General features: G+C 47.2%; 1 protein-coding gene across 1 annotated transcript in view; it reads right to left on the reverse strand.

Annotated features, from left to right (window-relative positions):
* Window positions 1-450: 450 nt before the first annotated feature.
* Window positions 451-20,283, reverse strand: part of SCFD2 (sec1 family domain containing 2) — a 400,215-nt gene continuing 380,382 nt past the window's right edge. The window contains exons 8-9 of the mRNA XM_059065766.2: window positions 12,369-12,488; window positions 451-2,138 (exon numbers count right to left, since the gene is read on the reverse strand). Coding sequence (XP_058921749.1) covers window positions 2,046-2,138; window positions 12,369-12,488 — 213 coding nt within the window. The 3' untranslated portion in view covers window positions 451-2,045. The remainder of the gene's footprint in view (window positions 2,139-12,368; window positions 12,489-20,283) is intronic.

Consider the following 20,283-nt stretch of genomic DNA (forward strand, 5'->3'; position numbering starts at 1 on the left):
CGCACGGGCCACAGTCTTCTCTTGTTGTGGCGCACGGGCTTAGTTGCTCCACGGCATGTGGGATCTTCCCGGACCAGGGCTCGAACCCATGTCCCCTGCATTGGCAGGCGGATTCTCAATCACTGCGCCACCAGGGAAACCCCCAGGTTACTTCTTTATTTTTAGAAAAGAGTGATCTTTGCTTTAATGATCATCTCTTTGGCGCTATTTGCCATTTTCTTCCTTATTCAAATTCAAACTTTTAACTGAGTGGAATGGAAGAAGCATCCGAGGTCTCCAGTATTTCAGCACCTTGAAGGAACTGGTGTTAGGTGGAAAACATACTTGGACAAAATAAAGAACGTTGGTGTCTAGAAAACCTGCTTCAATGACATCTCAAAATGATTTCCAACTTCACAGTTTTCTCATAACAGCGTTTTGTAGAGAACTAAAAGCAGAGACACATGAGTGTTTTGGTTTACATTTTATTTCCTCTGTTTAATCCACACTAGCCACTATTTTGCAGCTTTATCTCTTTATTACAAATGTCTTTTAGAGATGTTAGAAATTTCCATGAACTATACACCTACAAATGTGTGGGTTCCAAGCAGTTCATTTTTGCTGGAGTTCTTATATAATTTCACTCTGTCAGTCTAGGCTTTTCTGTTATGGCTAGAAGGAAGAGTTAGATTCACAGAAGAGAAAGCTTTATACTTCTATAGAAATGTGATATCACAAAAGTCACAGGGGGTGAGGTTCCAACCTAGACTCCCTGGACTAGATATCTTTATTGGGGCCTTCCTTGGGGAGGAGAGGAAACCTTTTACAGGCGGGCACAGCCCTCCAATCAACCTCTCTCCCACTCCTGTTCCAAGCAGGCTGGCAGCCCTGCCCAGTAAGCAAACTGGAACAATGCAGCCCTTTGTACAGGCAGGCGATTTACAACACAGGCAGACAATCAGCACTGCCCTAGCCACTACCCCTCCCTTCTGGCCTTTTCAGAAATGTCTCAGATCAAGAGAGAAACAAAGCCTCAGATCCTATTTGCAGCATTCCCTCCTCAGCTATATAATCTTAAAAACCAAACTTTCCTCACACGATTCTAAAGCATGGGTAACTTCTCCTTGAACAACTGCAGATCAAACGTCTTGTAATCTACCAATACTCACCAACAGGCACTCATTTAGAATGAATGAATTTGCAGGTGGAATCAGAAAGATCACAGAGGGAGGGTTAAGGATAAAGTGGAATTATCATGAATTAAGCCAGCTGAAAGGCAGTTTGATGCCTTTAGAAAAATGAAATTTTTTTTTTTTTTTTTTTTTTAAGAATCTCAGCAATGTCAGCGAAGTACTTCACTGTGTGGGTATCAAGATCCTTTGGGCAAAGCAACCTAAGTGTCCATCGACAGATGAATGGATAAAGAAGATGTGCCACATATCTACAATGGAGTATTACTCAGCCATAAAAAGAAATGAAATTGAGTTATTTGTAGTGAGGTGGACGGACCTAGAGTCTGTCATACAGAGTGAAGTAAGTCAGAAAGAAAAAAAGAAATACCGTATGCTAGCACATATACATGGAATCTTAAAAAAAAAATGGTTCTGAAGAACCTAGGAGCAGGACAGGAAGAGAGATGCAGACGTAAAGAATGGACCTGAGGACACGGGGAGGGGGAAGGCTAAGCTGGGACGAAGTGAGAGAGTGGCATGGACATATATACACTACCAAATGTAGCTAGTGGGAAGCAGCCACATAGCACAGGGAGATCAGCTCGGTGCTTTGTGACCACCTAGAGGGGTGGGATAGCGTGAGAGGGAGGGAGACGCAAGAGGGAGGGGATATGGGGATATATGTATATGTATAGCTGATTCACTTCGTGATACAGCAGAAACTAACACACCATTATAAAGCAATTATACTCCAATAAAGGACCCTTTGGGCATAATTCAGTCATACCCACGATTAGTAACAGGGACACTGGTTTGGGAGGCATATCTTGGATGGGGACAGAAAAGAGTATTGGGATTTCCAGCTCGGGTAGCTCTCCTCTTCTTAGCAGATGCTCAGAAGCCAAGGTCTGGATGCAGCCGGTCAGTTGTAAATAACAGTTCAGGGATGTTAGTTGGCTTCAGCAGTCGCGTGGACAGAACGATTACCTAACAACAGGAGGGGCAAACACACCACAGACAATTAGGAGAGCCAATCCCAGCTTATCAGATGATGAGAAATAAAATGCAACACATTTCTTTGGGGGAAGGCATGGAGTGGGTACTGTGGAGAAAAAGGCAGAAGGCAGCAGCTTGAATGCCACTGGATGCTAGCGTCCTGGGTGTAAGGAAGGGCGCACAGGCTGGATGGCCGGCGGGATGGTGGGCTGCGTCGGCTGAGCCTTTAACCAGTGGGCACTGAGCAGGGCTGAGCCCAGCCACCACCTTGCTGCTGAATTGAACTTGATCAGACCGTCGCTTTGTGATCCAGTAATGTGACCTCAACAGAGAGGTCTCTCCCTCTTCTAGGGAGCCTTTGCTCCTTCAGGGAAAGAGAAGGCACTCAAGAGCTGGCTGTTGCTGTGGGTGATAATGATGATGGCTGTATTAATTTCTTAGTACCCAAAACTTCAATAACAGAAAGTTATTGTCTCACACTTCTGGAGGCCAGAAGTCCAAGAGCAAGGTGCTGGCAGGGTTGGTTGCTTCTAAGGGTTGTGAGGGAGAAGCTTCCCTCCTAAGCTCCCTTATGTCTTCACATTGTCTTCCCTCTACATGCGTCTGTCTCTGTGTCCACATTTCCCCTTTGATAAGGACACAGTCATATAGGATTAGAGCTCACCCTAATGACCTCATCTTAATTTGATCATCTGCAAAACCTATTTCCAAATAAGGCCACATTCACAGGTACTAGGGCTTCAGACTTTAACATCTTTTGGGAGGGACACAATTTGACCCATAACAATGATGATAATAATGATGATATCTGCTAATATTGATTAGTTCTTTTGGTGGGCCAGGCACTGAGGATGATCTCATTTAATATCCATTTAATCTTCATAACAACCCTATGAAGTAGGTACATATATTATTCCTATTTTGCAGATAAGGAAAATAAAGTACAGAGAGGTTAAGCAACTTGTCCAAGGACACACAGGAAGCAGAAGCAGTTGAGTCAGGATTCCAACCCAGGCAGGCTGGCTTCAGTGTCCAAGTGTCTGTCTAGTCATTCCTCTATCATCAAGGGCTCTGGGAAGGCTGCTTACTCCCCTAGTCCACATAGACCTTTGGGCTTCTCTGGCCTGTCGTCGTGGTGTTCCTTTCTGCATCCCTGAGACTGGGCCGTTCTTCTGGGGCAGATTTCCCTCTGTGGCACTGGGAGTGCTCGTTCCCCAGGGCTGGGCTGGAGCAGTGATGCGCTCTGTCAGGCTGGTGAGGTTTTGCCCAGGCAGGGGTTGTACGCCCAGTAGATAAGGAGGTGACTATGGCAAGTGGGGAGGAGGTATGAGTCAGATGCCAGAGCCCAGCCCCTGAGCGCGGGGGGTTGCAGGCCGGCAGCAGGCCTGGCTTCAAGGGGCCACACTCCCTGGCCAGGCCTCTTGTGGGGAAGCAAGTTGGCACTCACACCTCACTCTCTACCCCTCCTACCCCCAAAGCTATCCCAGGTGGAACCAAGGCAATGAATTAACCAACTCACTGGCCAAAACCAGAGCCTATGCCCCAATGTGGAGGAAAAGCAGGGAGGGGAGGAGAGAAGGAAGCATTTTATAATTTTCTTGTGCTTGTTGTTGTTAAAGAAATGAGGTTATTAAAAGGTTTTCTGTTTAAAACAAAAATTAATCTTTGAAAGCAGTGATGTTACTATTTTTTGCAAGAGAATTATCCTTGAAAATATATGGCTAATGTCAGCCAAGTCATATTTCGGGCAGAAAAAAATACACTGCAATTTGTGCTCACATTTTTCCTAGAAAGCCATGTGATGAGAGTTTGAGGGCAGATAGTGAATATTAGCATCCCCTTATCACACGGTGTAGATACCATTTGAATATGAGGCTCTGGAGAGAGAGGAGAGGGCCTCTACTCATTCCTCGGGGTCTTCTGGGCCAAGTCCAACAGATGGTTGAGAATGGCGGTGCCCAGACCAGCATGCTCACCAGATGCTAGTAGAGCCCGGCTCCACCGCTGATGGGCTACATGCCCTGGGGAAGGTCACTTCACCTGGGGCCTCACTCTATCCTTCCCAGAAGAAAAACAACAGCCCCGAGCTTGTAGCATTGTGGCAAGGATTACATAAGGCCAAGTGCGTAGAGCATGTGAGGTGCTCAGCAATTCTGAGCTGCTATTTTATTGTGTTTTGTGATTGGGTCGTAGGCCTCCTTTTGAATCTTATGAAAGCTAAAAACTCTCTAGAAAAATATGCATATGTGCACACACAAGATTCTGAATATAGTTTTAGGTGAGGTTTAGGTGGATAACTAGGATTCATAGACAAGTTAAGAAACCCTTATGCAGATATTTTAAAAAAGGCACACATAAAGACAAAAATCCTTTGCACAAGAATAGACCCTTGAGAGGTAGGAGAGGCCAGGGAAGCTAATGGCCACAGCCCCTCCCCTGCCCTCCTGCTTGCCAGGCTCCACTACCGCTGCCAGCCCCTGGGGTCCTTAGTTCCAATGCCAAGACGGTGAATTCCTCTCTGGCTGAGGTGAGGGCAAGTGTAATGGCGAGAGTGACTCCCACAGGATGGTTAAGTCTTATTAACAGGGTTGAGGAACGTGGAGCGGAAAGGCTGTAGACTCCGTTGATGTGGATACTTCTAGAGCAGTGATAACTAAGCTAAAGGAATCTGTCACTCTCAGGCCGTGTGCTGGGCTTTCAGTCATGGCTGACAGTGACTATGGGTTCGGTCACCTCCACCGAGCTGGAACCAAGGACCAGGACCCTCACATCTAGACAAATGGGTATTTAGACAGCATCAGGGCTAAACCAGAGGGTGTCTGGGGCATGCCCTGTGGAGGGCTGAAAAGAATCAGATGGAAAACAGAGGCAGCCTGTGAAGTAATGGAGGGGCTCTTTGAGGAGGGGAGGAAAGGAGGAAGCTGAGACCAAGGACTCTCGCCGGATAGAACAGTCGTTAAGAGCACAGCCTTAGGAGTGTCCAATTTGAGCTGGGCCCCAGCTGGCCACTTGCCAGACGATGGACCCTGGAGAATTTGCTTAATCACTCTGAGCCTCAAGTCCTCATCTATAAAGTGGGAATAATGATATCCACCTCACACGATTATCATGAGGATCAAATGTGAACATATATATAAAATACGTAGCACAATGACAGGCTCTAGAGGGGCTTAAAATGGTACCTGCTATTATCGTCTTCATTATCATCACCATCCTCACTATTCTCATCCTCTGCTGCATTCCCTCTATTCAGCTCACAGCAGTCATTGGGGTGGACTCAGAGGAGATAAACGTGCCAGAGCCATCTTCCCCAAGTGTAAATCTGATTGTATTTACTCATAGGTTTAAAATCCTAACTGCCTTCTCTCCATCATTTATAAGCCTGACCCACTGCTGTGGAATAGAATAAAGAAAGAAGAATGAAAGAAATAAGGACAGTCTAAGAGACCTCTAGGACAACATAAAATGTACCAACATTCATGTTATAGAGGTCTCAGAAGGAAAAGAGAGAGAGAAAGGGCCTGAGAAAATATTTGAAGAGATAATAGCCGAAAACTTCCCTAACTTGGGAAAGGAAACATTCTCAAGTCCAGGAAGTGCAGAGAGTCCCATACAGGATAAATCCAAGGAGGCACACACGAAGACACATATTAATCAAACTGACAAAAATTAAAGACAAAGAGAAAATATTAAAAGCAACAAGGGAAAAGCAACAAATAACATACAAGGGAATCCCCATAAGATTATCAGCTGATATTTCAGCAGAAACTCTGCAGGCAAGAAGGGAGTGGCAGTATATATTTAAAGTGATAAAAGGGAAAAACCTACAACCAAGAATACTCTAGCCAGCAAGGCTCTCATTCAGACTGGATGGGGAAATCAAAAGCTTTACAGACAAGCAAAAGCTAAGAGAAATCAGCACCATCAGACCAGCTTTGTAACAAATGCTAGAGGAACTTCTCTAGAAGGGAAAGAAAAGGCCACAACTAGAAAAAGGAAAATCATGAACGGGAAAGCTCACGAGTAAAGGCAAACATATAGTAAAGGTAGGAAATCATCCAGACACAAATATGATATCAAAATGCAGGATATTGGAAATGCATTTGAAATTAAGAGACCAGCAACTTAAAACAATCTTGTATGTATATAGACTGGTATATCAAAACCTCATGGTAACCACAAACTAAAACTCTGTAAGTCCAGCTGTCTTAGAGAGCATTCCAGGACGTTAGAGACTGATGGCTGTTCAGTACTCCACACTCCACCCCCTGGCCACCACACACCCCTCACCACTGGTTCCACATTCCAGCCACCCTAAATGATTTGAAGTTTCACAAATGGCACTTTGGGGATGCTACTTCATCTGGAACGAGAGTTCCCAACTCTTTGCCTGAAGTCCTCTTGATCATCCTTCAATAATCCACTCAGGCATCACCACCTCCCAGAAGCCTTCCCAGACCACCCCTCTCTGAAGACTGAGGATGTTCCAATGGCTGTTGGTATCACACTGTATTCCTTGTTTCTTTGTTGTGTGCTGGCACAGTGCCTGATACCTAGCAGGTCCTTGATATAGTGAGTTAGCCAATGACTGATTAAATGAATGAACAAAAACAAGACTAGTACAAAGCTGGAAGGAGGCAGCGGGTTTAGCCAGCAGGAAGTTTTTCACACCAGGAGGCTCTGGTATCTCAAATAGCTCTGCGTAAATTTGTTTGAAATCAATTCAGCTGAAAACCCACTTGTCTAAAATTCCTATTTTGAAGAACAAGCAGGATCACACCACTAACATTTGCTTTATATTATAATAGCTGATGGTCCTTAAGCATTTTCACGTCTTAGGCGTCTTTTGTTCTTCAGAATGCTTTTGAGCATTTCCCGTTTTTTGAGCCCATTCAACTAAAAGCATTTCTGCCTTATTTGACTGAAATAGTCCTTAAAATTATAAAAAGTTAGCTAAATGGGGGGAAATGGCACTCAAAAATGAAAAAGAAAATGCTTAAAGCAATCTGAAATTGGCCTGTTGGATATGAAATTTAAATTTTATGAACATAGTCATCAAATGTGTGATGTGAGGTAAATTAAGCACTAGAGCTCCTTGGCTTTTTCCCAGGCAACCAAGGGCACTGATGAAAATTTCCATCAGGGAGGCAAGGGCGAAGGACACCAGGGTGCCTCTGAACCAAGGCCCTAAAAAGCTGCCTTTGGGGTTCCACACAGGCTCTCTACTCCAGCTGAAGGAGGGGTATCTTGTCTCTGTGCTCAGCCCACCCTGGCTCCTGCAAGAGTGACCCAGCCTGCTAGCTTTCTCTCCACCTTCCGCTTCTCCGGGCCATAACTTGTAGGTGCCAGTATCTTCCTGTTCCATTTCTGCTGAACAGCGGGAAGCCGGCATCCCAGGATTTGGACTCCATATCCCTCTGGTTTCTAACATTGTGAAGTGAAAGGAGAGATGGGTAAAAATAGCTTTTCTCTATTTTTCTTTGGACCTTGGGAGATGCTTCCCAGTAAAAGTGACTAATACGCACAGGTACCAACACGCATATTCATCCAGCTGATGAACTGGTTTTGGAGCACATGTCAGATTCAAGGCATCACTCACCCCCATTAGCACAAGTGCTGCACGTACACACGTGTGTTAAACATAAAACGTTTGTATCGTTAAACCGGTGGGGCAGTGGATTAATTAAACAGACATGACGAGCTTTCTGGAAAACTCACTGCCTTCTCATTGCCTGAGGGGTGAGTGTGCTGTGTGTGCTTAGGCTCTCCTAAGGAACCCGATGAGATTTCAGATGCCTCGACACTTTTGTCCCTCCTGATGGTTGTTTAAAAAGAAGTCGCTTGAGGGAAAACAACAACAAGAACAAAAACCTTCCATTTGCAAATGACTTCAGCGTTGTTACAAGGATTGCTACAAATATCAAAGACACATGAAGTGCACAGGAATAAAGGGTAATGTTAAGAGGAACAATATGAACATGTGTAATGCCATCTAATATTTCAAATTATAAGGCCCTAAGCTAACTCAGGTAAAAAGAAAAATTTTGAATCTCACTGACATTTTCCTTAGAGTAAGAAACTTCGGAACAGATTAAATGTAGACCAAAAAAAGAAAAAAGAAAAAAAAAAAGGAAGTCGCTTGACTCTTCTCTTTGGGGCTTCAAATTTTAGAATAACCTGGAGCCACTGTTTATATCCAGGATTTAGGTATACTTGAACCTCCACAGTTGTGCAAAATTGTATGCGTATGAGCATATTTCTGGGTCTAATTTTTTTCTTCTATTACATTCTCACTAAATGTTCAGCTCCAGAAATGTAGACACATGTGAAAGTGTGGCTGGGCAACGTGCACTAGCCCATGAAGAGCTGAGATGGCAGGGTCGGCTTGGTCACTCGTTCTTTCTCTGTTTCCTGAGCTGGCCTTTCCCTGTATTTTCTGGAAGGGTCCCTCCCTGTTATTTTCCTCCCACAATCGCAGGCTTCTGCTGGCCTCTTGGCCATGACCCAGCTACAGGGTTCAGCCTGCAGAGCTGTCTGGAATGAGAGAGGCCAGTGTTGAGTACACATACCCAGACCAGGGCAAGCCTGCAAAGTCTCCTGCTCATGGCTGTGGCTGTTTGCAGTGGGGTTGAGAGGTTGCCTCTTTGATCCTTTTTTCTTTTTGTAGTCAGGAAAGAGGGCCTTCTCCAGCTGCCCACTTTCTCTCAGCATGTTTACCAAAGAACCACAGATGGAGAGTGGAGAAAACACCCCATTTTAGAGTATAACAACCATCCTCTAGGACTAGCAGGTGCTAATGAGGTTTCTGGATTCCACTGTTTTATGCTACCCTTACCATTTTTTGTAAAAGAGAATTCATTTCTGGATGTGCCTTAAGTGACTTCTATCAGCAGTTTCCTTTGAAGAGCAGATCCCCGAATGTCTTGCAAACCTCAGCTCACCAGTCTTCTGCTCCAGGGGAAGCCGGTGCCATCTGAAGGAACCTCTTGCCTCCAAGACCCCAGGTATTCCCATCACAGCCCCTGCCTATGTTCCTGGAACACTCATGTCTAGCTGGAGCTTCCGTGTTTAATGTCAGTCAATCACTTACTATTAGAATGTAAGTTCCATGAAAGCAGGAACTAGTCTGGCTTGGTCACCACTCTATCCTCAGCACAAAGAACCGTGCTTGGCACAGAGTAGATGCTCAATAAATGTTTACTGGGTAATTGACTAATCCAGTTTAAGAGACTGTAAGTTCCTGTACCTGGGTCCAAAAAGCACCCATGTTGATATACAGTAGGTATGGATCATAGCAATTGATACAAAAGACAGAGTTGTTTTAGTTGTCCATAATCCCTGAATCAATAACAGGTTGGTGTAGTCTCCAGAAAAGCTGCTTTTATCTTATGCTTCAATAATGCAAGTACAGTTTCTAGTATTCAATATGCAATGAATAATCATGACAGCTGATGCCAGATCCTGTTTGAGGGATTCAAGTAAGTGCAAAGTCCTGAGGCTGGAGGGGAGCAGGCCAGCAGAAGGGTGGTAGGAAAAGAAGGCCCAGCGGCAGGGAGGGACCGTGGTAGGAGGAGGAGGTGGCCCCAGTGCCTCTGCACTGATCAGCCCATGGCAAGGGCGTTCAGTTGTAAGTGAGCATGAGAGGGAGAGACCTGGGGGCCCAGGAGAGCCGCCCAGAAGCTGAGGCACTCAGGTCCACGGCACGGGCTGGGGTGGGGAGGCTGGCAGAACCGAAGATACTCGGTTTGGAGGAGAGTGGCCCTGGGGGAGGACCTGTGGAGGAGGAAAGAGCCTGATCTGCTTCTGTGTGGCCCAGGATTTAGAGGCAGCAGCGGTGAGCGAGGGCTCAGATGGGGCAGATGTGGATTCGGCAGGAGGAAAGAGTCCTAACAGCCAAGGCCTCCAGGACTCAGGTAGGCCGCAGGGGGAGGGGCAAATCCTCGTCCCTGGGGACCTTTAAGTGTAGGCTGGATTTTCAAAACAGAAGTATCAATACGTACATTATGGCTGATTACACAGAGGGCAAGTCAGAGTCACTCTCAGTTGCCGATGTGTCTTTGGGGGTGTGCTGGTGCACAGGTTCAGAGGGACCCGTCCCTTCGGTTAGTTCCCAGGGCTACTCCGACAGAAGTCTAAGCAGGCGACAGACCTGGTACGCCTGCCTTTTCACATACAGCTAGAGCGGCCAGGCCTCATTCCCGCTGTTCCTGTAAAGGTTATGGAGCTGGTCCAGTCTCGTCTCTGGGCTGACTCAGCTGCCAGTCTGTTGTGGTCTAATAAACTGAGCTCTTCCTCGACAGGTGTCACGCCAGCAAACAGGCAGGCAGTCCGCTTGCATTCCCAGACTTGGAGAGGAAGGTATTATGGTAAGTACCTCCACTCTGGAATCTTCCTAGGCCCTGGTAACTCTTCAGGGTCAACTTTTTGCACAAAAGACAAGCAGCAAGCAAGGCTGCTCCTTAAGCCCCAGATTCTCTGAGCTACTCTCTCTGCAGATGATTGAGCACAAGGTCGGTCAGACTGCAGCTGAGCCACTGAGCCACTACAGATTTCAGGTCTCTGCTGTCAAACTCAGGTCACACGGCTTTGAAAACGTCTGCATTTTATCCTTTTAGAGTGGGGATTAACACGTTTGGCAGGCTGTTAACAATGCATCGCTGTTCGGAAGAGCTAAGAATTTGGTTCACCATGTTAGGGGCAGTGAGAAGGGTGCTTTCTGATAAAAAAGAATGTCTTGCTCAAAAAGCCAATTGCTCACCAAACAGATCCTGAACACTGCGGATAGACAGGGTGTGAGACGAGGCAGGATTTACCACTTTATCAGAAATTCCACCAGCTATGATCATGACAAGTGTGAGTAATGGTAGAAATGGTCACAGCCAATGACGGGTCACTCCCTTGCTCAAGAACATACCATGGCTCCCTAGATACAGGTCACCTTCCTAAGTAGGGTGTCTGGAGACCCTCAGAAACCAGGCCTTCTCTACGTCGTCAGGTGTCCCGGCCACCCTGACAACACCAAGCCAGTTCTCCTGCCTCACATCAAGCCGTCAGGCCACAAGGCTTCCAGAGCTCCTGCCCTGTGCTCAGGCCTGGGAAGGCTCAGCCTTTGTCCTCAAGGAATTCGTGTTTGCTTGAGGAGGCTTTGTCAGCAACGGGAAGCAGTCAGTGAGCCCGCCAGTGCTGCACTATGGAGTACAGATTGCGATGCCAGTGGAGATGGGGGCTCCTTGGCTGGCTGAGTGCATATACACAGAGTAGGTGGAGCTGGGAGACAAGGGCACCTGTACACTGCCCCCCACCCAGACCAGCAGCTAGGTATGGCTGGAGTACCCCCTGGGTTCCGTGCGCCTGTGGTGGACAGTTCCCCACGTAAGCCAGGGTCCTACCTGAAGCACTGCACTGGCATCTCTGTTCTGCTTTCTCTAAACCACAGAAAGCCGCTGGCTGCATGCAGACATGGCAAAGCTGAAGACAGGCCCTGAAAGCAAGTCTCAACTTGGGGGCGGGGGCGAGGGCCAATGGGAAGGTGTCCCAGGCTCCCGGTCCCCCAGCAGGACAGTTCTGAGGCCCCTCAGCCCCCAGAGGACAGAGCCTCGGTTGCCCATAGCAGTAAGCAGCCAGGCAAGGCACTCTTTTCCCAACCCCCCTGCCCCGTTGCCTAAATGAGAAGACTGAGGACTTTTCTCACTCCAATCACCTGGATAGTAAAAGGCAGAGGGAGGAGGCAGACTCGGGCCTGGAAAACCTAGAGGGCTGTGTCTTAACCACCGGGCATTTGCGTGGGGAGGAGGACGGGACCTGGCAGGAGGCTAGAGAGGAGAAAGACACTACACTTGTCGTTGTCATGACAACGGGCCTTCCCAAACTCCTCCAGCCCCATCCTCTCCCTGCCACAGGGTGGAGATGGTCCCCGGGAGTCACCCACAATTATCTGGAGCCTGGAAAACAGCCAAAACTCTTGAGTAATTAAGCACTGATCGGACGCCAGAGAATACAAGCCCCTTAGGAATTGGGATTGGCACTTCAGCACTTGCCACCCAGAGGTAGGAGAGGTCCCCCCCTTCCCTCCAGCCACACCAGGTCCTGGCCCTGAGACAGGCAGAATGCACAGGGGGATGGAGATAGGGGGTGCAGGGGAGCCTAATGAAGGCCCTGGTCCTCCCTCCCCACTCCTGCCTCAGGCCTCCCGTTCAGATCACATCACGGAGGACTCGGTACCTGGGTTCCGGGCTTCAGGGATGGCACAAGGTCTTTGATCATTTTGGCTTCCGAGACTGTGACCCCGCCCACCACGAAGAGGATCAGCAGAGTGTGGTCGCTGGGGTGAGGCCGGCTCACCTGCAAAACAAACCACCCCCCGCGTCAGAGGCGTCTTCAGGTGAGACGAACAACTCCTAGAGAGGGTGTGATCTGTTAGGGGTCGGCTGTGTTGGTGGTCTGTGAGCTCCCTGACCAGGAACACGCACAGCATGTCACCTTCCTACAGCCACTTTAATAAATATTGGACTGAAAGCAAAGTTACAGGAGTGGGCACTAGTAAATAAGCAGAGAAGACTGAGGGCAACTTCCCCTCCTATTCGGTCTGCAGGTCTCAGCGTAAACGTGGTCCTGCCTTACAGAGCTCCGTGCATCTCCTTCCAAGCACGTGCCACAGCCCGGGGTCATCGTCTCTCCTCTAATGGAACACAAACTCCACGAGGCGGTGATCTTGTCTGCCGGGTTCACTGCTAAATGCCCAGCGTGCCTAGTGCAGTTTCTGGCTCAAGAGTAGGTGCTCAGTAAATGTCTGTGGAATTGACGGATGGTTAGAGCCCTAGGAGGGGGCGGTGGAGGGTGGACAAAGATGCAAGAGCCCTGCACCCACCCTCGAGTGCAAACTTCACTCCCTTACCTTCTGCAAACCAGCCTCAGCTGAGGTTGGCTGAGGTTGACCTCAGCCAGAGCTGAGGACCTGCTCCGCGTGCAGCACTGCACTGGAGGTCGTGGAGAGTTCCTCCTGGTGCCTCATGATTTCACCAGTGAGGCAAAGTATTATAAAACAACTAAAATGAGAATGTCTCCCAGTAACCTCTCAGGAAATGTGCAAGGCCAACATGTAGACCTAGTGACTAACTGAAGGGGACGACAGGGGGTTCCTGAAGACAGTGTGTTTGAGCCCCACCTGGAAGCCCGGGATGGTTCAGTGAGGAGTGGGCAGAAGTGTTGTGAGCTGAGTGCTGCAGGCAAGCGGTCACCAGGTCGGGGGAGCAGGCCAGAGGCCCAGCCGGGGCAGCAGCATGGAGTCATTATGGGAAGGATGCTGTCAGCTGCCTGCATGGCCACTGAAGCCAGGGGTGGGAGAAACAGGCTTGACTCCAGCCAGGAGAGGGTAGACAAAGGCGGTAAATGTCTGTACTCATTCACACCACTAACACACAAGCCATCTTTGGGCCAAGGGACGGTCCCCCGGAGCAGCAGGGTGGGACATCAGGCTGACAGGAAGAGAGGAAGCCCCTGCTCTTACCCCAGCTCCAAATCCTTTCTCAATTTGGTTCTTTTTTTTTTTTGCCGAAATATACCCACTTTTTAATGTCTTCTTTTAAAAACACTTAAAAAGGTAATACATTAAGTATTTCCAGTTATATAAGTTGCTCCTTGGCTTCTGGAGAGGAAACTCAGAATGGAGAGGGAGGGAGGGAGGTAGAGAAATAGGGGAATGGAGGGAGAGAAATGAAAGGCAGAAAGAAAGAAAGAAGGAAAAGTAGGTCTAAACTTTTTCAAAATGGGTGGTGGTGAACACTGAAAAAGTTACAAAACTCTTTGATCTTTACCTCACCCCACCCTGCAAACTTCTGCGCTGTAGCTCCATCCCCTTGACTGCATTTGTTGACTGCTGTCTTCCAGTCCGCGTACCACACACCCACGGCCATCCTGCTTTTGTTCCACTGTTCCCCTGGAGCTGCTCTCACTGCAGTCACCATTGGTCGTCACATGTAGGAGTCGATAGACAGTTCTTTGTCTTCATTTAACTGGACAATTCCGTGGCATTTGTCACAGTGGATAACACCCTTGTTGGCTTTCACAATAGCACTCTCTTTTGGTTGTTTCTTTTACCTTTCCACTGATTTCTTCTCAAATTTCTTCATAGGTTCCTTTTCTTGGTCTGCCCTTTAAGTGGCGATGCTCCTTAGGGCTCCATCTTTGGCCCCTTGCTCCTCTCACTTGAGGACCTCATTTACTCATATGCCTTCAATAATCTTTTATATGCTTCCCAAATCGATGTCTTTAGCATCACTATTGAGTTCCTATGGCCATCTCCACCTGGATGCCTCCTGGGATCCCTAAACTCAACAGATTTCAAATTTGATGCATGATCTTTCCCCAAGTCTATTCCTTCTGTTGACTTTCCAAGAGCATCACCTCCTTCACAGTCACCTGAGCCAGACCCTTGAGAGTCATCTTGGACTGTGCTGCCTTTGTCATCTCCCAGATCAAGTCCTGTTAATTCTTCCCCCCCTCCAATTCACTGATCTCTCCTTGATTTCCACTATCCCTGCTCTGGTTGGCTCCCATTCCTTCTTTACTAGATTATTGTTAGAGTCTTCTAATTTGTCTCCCTGTCCCTGGTCTGGCCTCCATCCCCCGACCCCCAATCCAGTCTCCTCATTCCTGACTAAGTAAGCTTTCGAAAGTGCAAATATTTATTATTGAATTTTTGTGCATTATATTATCCGATTGTCAAAAATCCTTAGGAGGCAAATACAATCATTGGCGTATTTTACAGATGGAGAGACTGAAGTTTACACGTTGTGACTAAACCTTGGAGCCAGGGGCCAAACTGCAGAGGCCACACTCTTAAACACCCCTCAGCTCCATCACAAGCTCACATTCTTTCCGGGGAGTCTCCTAACTCTGAGGATAAAGTTTGGACTCCTCAATTCAGTATATAAGGCTCTTCTCTCATGGCTTTGCTTCATGCCTCTATTTTCATCTCCTTGTGACCAGACCAGATAAGGAAACAGAAAGCCAGCACTCTGGATCCCCACTCAGGCCCCGTTCGTGTCACTACCTCACCAAGGGGTAACTGCCATCTTGACTTCTAGCCACTCGATATCAGATTTAGTTTTGCTCAGTCATATACCCTGGGGATTTGTCCATATTAGTAGGAAAGATCTTCAGCCCACAGGCATTGGTTGGGACCACACCAGTGGGTTTTGGCCTGTCTGTGCCCATGACATTCCAGTTATTAAACAGTTAGAGCACCAACTGCATCATCTTGTTTTATGTGGCATGGACAGTTTCCTCTGTGTAAAGTACCCCTGCCTCCCCTTCTTTACCTCCTTCCTTTTTACTCTCTTTAAAAGGCACCCTTGCCTCTAAAAACTTCTCCCTAACCACCTCTCAACTCCTGCCCCATGACCCGAATCTGACAGATACCTCTGCCTTGGCCTTGTCACACTGGACTGTGACCTTGATAGACCTGCCTATCTCCTCTCCTAGACTGTAAGCTACTGGAGGGTAGGGATTGATCATATTTATCTTGGTATTTTGGGGTCTGAGCATAGAGCTAGCTCATGGTAAACTTTCAACAAATGTTGCATGAATAAAATGAATGAATGAATGAATGAGGTCCACAGGTTAACTGGAGATATTCTTCTTCTCTTCGAGATCTTTTAGACACTCTCTCTTTGCTTTACGTGAGGGTCTTCCTGGCTGAGTAACTAACCGAGGTTCCTTCCAACCCTACGAACAATTGTTTCTCACTTAATGCTGGGACAGATATAACAACTGGCTCCAGAACTTCAAGTGGTACAGTATGTTCCCAAAGACATATGCTTTCCATAAGAGACTCTGGACTCTGAAGTACACTGTGAGAATCTTGGAAGGATGTATTGAAAGATGAAAAGGAAAAAAGAAATGAACAGCAACAACAAAGAACAATACCCTTTGGCCAACGAATTGAGGGAATGTTGATGGTGGTACAAATTAACGGGCCCCATTAATGTATGTTGCTGTTTGCTATTTTGGTTTCTGTTTAGATTTATGTTTTGATACCAGATTTCCTTTTAGGACATGTCAAATCGGCAGGCTATTGGGAAGTGGAGTCTTTCCAGTCTTTTCCATCAGAATAACACATTCCTTATAATCTGCCACATTCGGCTGAGGCCCATTTGTATGTGGGTTCATGGTGTAAGGCACTTTGATGATGAAAGATTTAAGCGTCATTACTGCCGTCACAAACACACAGATTAATAAAGCAAGACAGACTCACTGCTCTTTCTTTCACTTTCTAAACCTTCACCGGCTGGGATTTTAAGACATCGGGTTCTGGTCAGAGAAGATAGTTTCTCCCCACCATCCATCCAGCCTTTGAAGCAGGGGCTGCCGACACCTTCTCTGCAGCTGTGGCCCCGAGAGCGCTCTTTGATGTCCTTACTGGTTTCTATGAGAAGGGTTTCCTCTGCTCCGCGTTTCTCTGGAGTTCTCCAGGCATTCCAGGAACCCGGCTGCTGACTCTCCTCCAATCTGTTTCTCTACATGTGTGACTTACTTGTCCCCAGCACAGGCAAGGGTCACGTCCACACCCTCCAACGATGGGCCGGGCCTCTTGGGAAGGAGACAGCGTAATGGGAGCGTTGGTCCAAAGGGCACTGGGCCCTGAGAGCCGCCATGATGACTTTGAAGGTGGCTTGGTAATGGCTTTTCTCCCAACAGGAGGTAGTAACAGCACTGCCACTGCCGCCAAACACTTCATGTCTAGCACAACTTTTTACTCATTTATTCATCCAGTCCACAAATATTTATTGAGCAACTACGATGGGCCAGACACTGCTCTAGGCACTGGGGACTCCGCAGTGAATGAACCCGAGAAGACTCCCGGCTGCGCAGAGTTTATATTTTCGTTGGGGAGAGTGACAAAATACAAAAGTAAATTGGTAAGTGAAGAAGGTGATAAGTGTTGTGGAGGAAAATAAAGCAGGGGGTGGGGCAAGCATTACTCTGCACAATCTTAGACTCTATGAAGTAGGTAGAAGCTCCATTTTACAGACAGAGACAGTGAGGCTTAGAGAGGCGAAGTAACTTGTCCCAAGTTTTCCAATTCATAAGCTGTAGGGTTGAGACAGAGATCTAGGTCTGTCTCATACCAGAGTGGGATACATTCCACATGCTCTCATTTATAAACAGATTCTTCAAACTGAAAGTATTTTTACTAGCTTTCATCTCTTAAAGCTCTGTACTTTTAGTTCTTCAGCAATATCAGCCAATTACCAGGTTCCTCGTGGATCTTTATTTAATCTCATCGCAAAGGCTGCCATCTGCCAGAGTCACTCTGCCATTAGTTCAGCCTTCCTGTTGCATTTGCTGCAGTGGATGGCTTCCGCTTTCCAGAAATTCCTCCCCAACCCTCTCTGCTTTCTAAGCCCTCTCAGTTTCTCTCCTTCCTCATGGATTCTCCTCTTGCTTGACCTGCCCCATCATGTACTATGTTCCCGACTGCTTGGGCCTTTTCTCCCAAACACCATCCCTGGGTGGCCCTATCCTGTCCATGGTCTGGGCCTCACATGGGCCAGTGGCCCCAGGCTCTGCTGAGCTGCAAAGCTGTCTCACAGGCACCTAAACTCTAAACTGCAAGTTATTTTCTTCTCCATTCCTGCTTCCAAGTCAGAGAGAATATTAACACCTGCCATCCAGCCATCCCTGACTGGGTGACTGACCCTGGACAAAGTTCTCTCATTTACTTCCACATCCCATCAATGCCCGGTCCTGTGGGATCCACTGGTGCTGCATCACTGCCCTCATTCCCTCGGCCCCTACCTCACCCCAACTCTCATCTTCTCACCTTCTCTCCCCAACCTGATGCTAGTCTGGCCATGTTCCCCCCTCTCTCAGTGCTTCCAGGTGATCTTTATAACATATACACTGGTTATATATTCCTAAAAAACATTCCATGGAACCTCATTGTTTTTGGTCAAATGTCAAGCCTCCAGCCCTTCGTGATCTGCCTTCTGCTTATTTCTCTATCTTACCTTCTTCCACTCTTTACAGGCTGCTCTTAGCCATTTGGAGCTACCTGGAATTCCTTTCATGTAGCCCGGCATTTCATCACTTTGTTCCTCACTCCTACTGGTTGGACACATTGAGCTCCTCTGACTCCCACTGAGCTCCCCCTTCTCTGTGTCCTCACACCCCACCCAGATACCACTTATCTCTCATCCCCTCAACCCTCAATGTTCTTGTCCATCTCCCTAACAAACTGTAAGCTCTCCAATGTAAGCTATACCATGGAAGGTAGGATGGCTAGTTTGTCTCTGTATTTTCCTTACCCACAACAGTGACTAGCACACAAGAGGCTCTTGATAATTGCTCACAGGCAAACAAAGTTCGTAGCCTGCCAAAACCAAGTTTTTGTTTAATGATTCCTACCAAAATCCATCTCACTAGAACTTATGGATCATATTTAGCGAATGTTAGACAAAATCAAACCACAGTACGTAGCATAATTAAGAAGAAGAAAATATAAACAACGGTTATAAATAGTATTGCAAACAGATTCCAAGACTTGTGCTGATTTAATCAACAAACATCATATGCTGAGATGTTTTCCTCTTGTCAGAAATGCCATAAAGTATAATGGACCTAAGCCAACAGTTCATCTCTGAGGCTCATTTTTCTTGTGCAAACAATGAGGAGCTGGACTAGATGACCTCCAGGCATGTCCAGCTTTCATAGTCCAAGGATCTGACATCAAATTGCACCTGAGGCTCATCATTTTTGCCCTTTATCCTTACAGCATCCTTCACCACTGCTGTAGACGCATCTGTAGGTATCTGTCCTGCCCACACATGAAGTCTCCTCCATCCCCATGGCCATGGAGTGGGCTCCTGGCAGCCATGTAACTACGGTGTGATCATGCCCCCCAACTTCAACTGAATGGTTCAGGAATGGGCCCCACGCTGGGCCAACTCGAGACCTTTCCCTGGGAATCAAGACTTGACCTAAGACAGATGAGGCCCAGTCAAAGCTGAGCTCTTAAGAAGCACCAAAAGCTGTGGCATAGCTCTCCAGCCATTCACTCAACTCCTATTTACAGAGTATGTACACAATGCTAGGGCTGTTCTAGGCATCTTCTGCAGGCCACAGCAAGCCTTCAAGAACTGTCTGGTTTCCTGATGGTTTTCTAGATCTCGGGCCCAATCCTTCCTGAGGCTCACCGCATTGCTGCCCTTAGGTTCCTGGAGAGGACCCCTCAGTCCTCATAATGAGGACTTTCTTCGATGAAGTTCATGCAACCTGGTGGCAGCTTAATTGCCACTGAAGTGTTTCAACTCTTACCCCCTCACCACCTCCAGCACTTTATGGCTACCCTGAGCAGTTGTGCCCACTCTCCTTGTGGGCCTTTTTCTATTGCTGCCTAAGGCCATGGAGCTCTCACAGGAACTCATACTAAGGGCCCAGAGGCAAGCACTGGGTCTTCTTTGAGTGTTTTTCATAAATCTTTTATTTTTTTCCAATTAAGCACAGCCATATAAGGAATGGAACAACAACAACACAAAGTTTAACAATGCTCTTAAAAGGAGGTAAAAGGGCCTTGTGTAAGTTCATTAGATACAACCCACGGCCCTCACAGCAGTTCCAGCAGAGAAAACATCTTGACGAATCCAGTCCTTTAGTCAAAACAAGTTGGAGTCCAGACACATGGAGTAGATATAAAATATATTATTTTCAGGAGACTGAAATCCAAACCACAAATTCCAGAAACGTATTTTCAAAGTGCTGCCTATTAGACATGCTCATTTTAAATTAAATTGTGAGAGTGGTAAGGTATGGTTCGATTTATTTATTAGATCACTATCAAGCTTTTCTCTACAGGGATCAAGGTGCTCCATGCACAGGCATTTGGAGAGAAGACTTGACTTTTTAAAAAATGTGAGGTTCTGTCAAAGCTGTTTCTCTCCAGGTTGATAGTCCCCCTCCCCCCAGGGCACCGCCCTTTGAAGCCCACAGCTCCATGTGGCTAACCACAAGTCTAGCCTCTGGTGGAGGAGTGCGCTGAGCTGACTCCAAACACTTGCTCAGAACTGTAGGAAGAATGATCTCGTGGGCACCCAGCTCTGCCCCCGGCCTGCCTGCTTTCCTTGACAGGGCCTGATGG

Source organism: Kogia breviceps, chromosome 6 (genome assembly GCF_026419965.1).
Source record: "Kogia breviceps isolate mKogBre1 chromosome 6, mKogBre1 haplotype 1, whole genome shotgun sequence".
NCBI classification, from domain to species: domain Eukaryota; kingdom Metazoa; phylum Chordata; class Mammalia; order Artiodactyla; family Physeteridae; genus Kogia; species Kogia breviceps.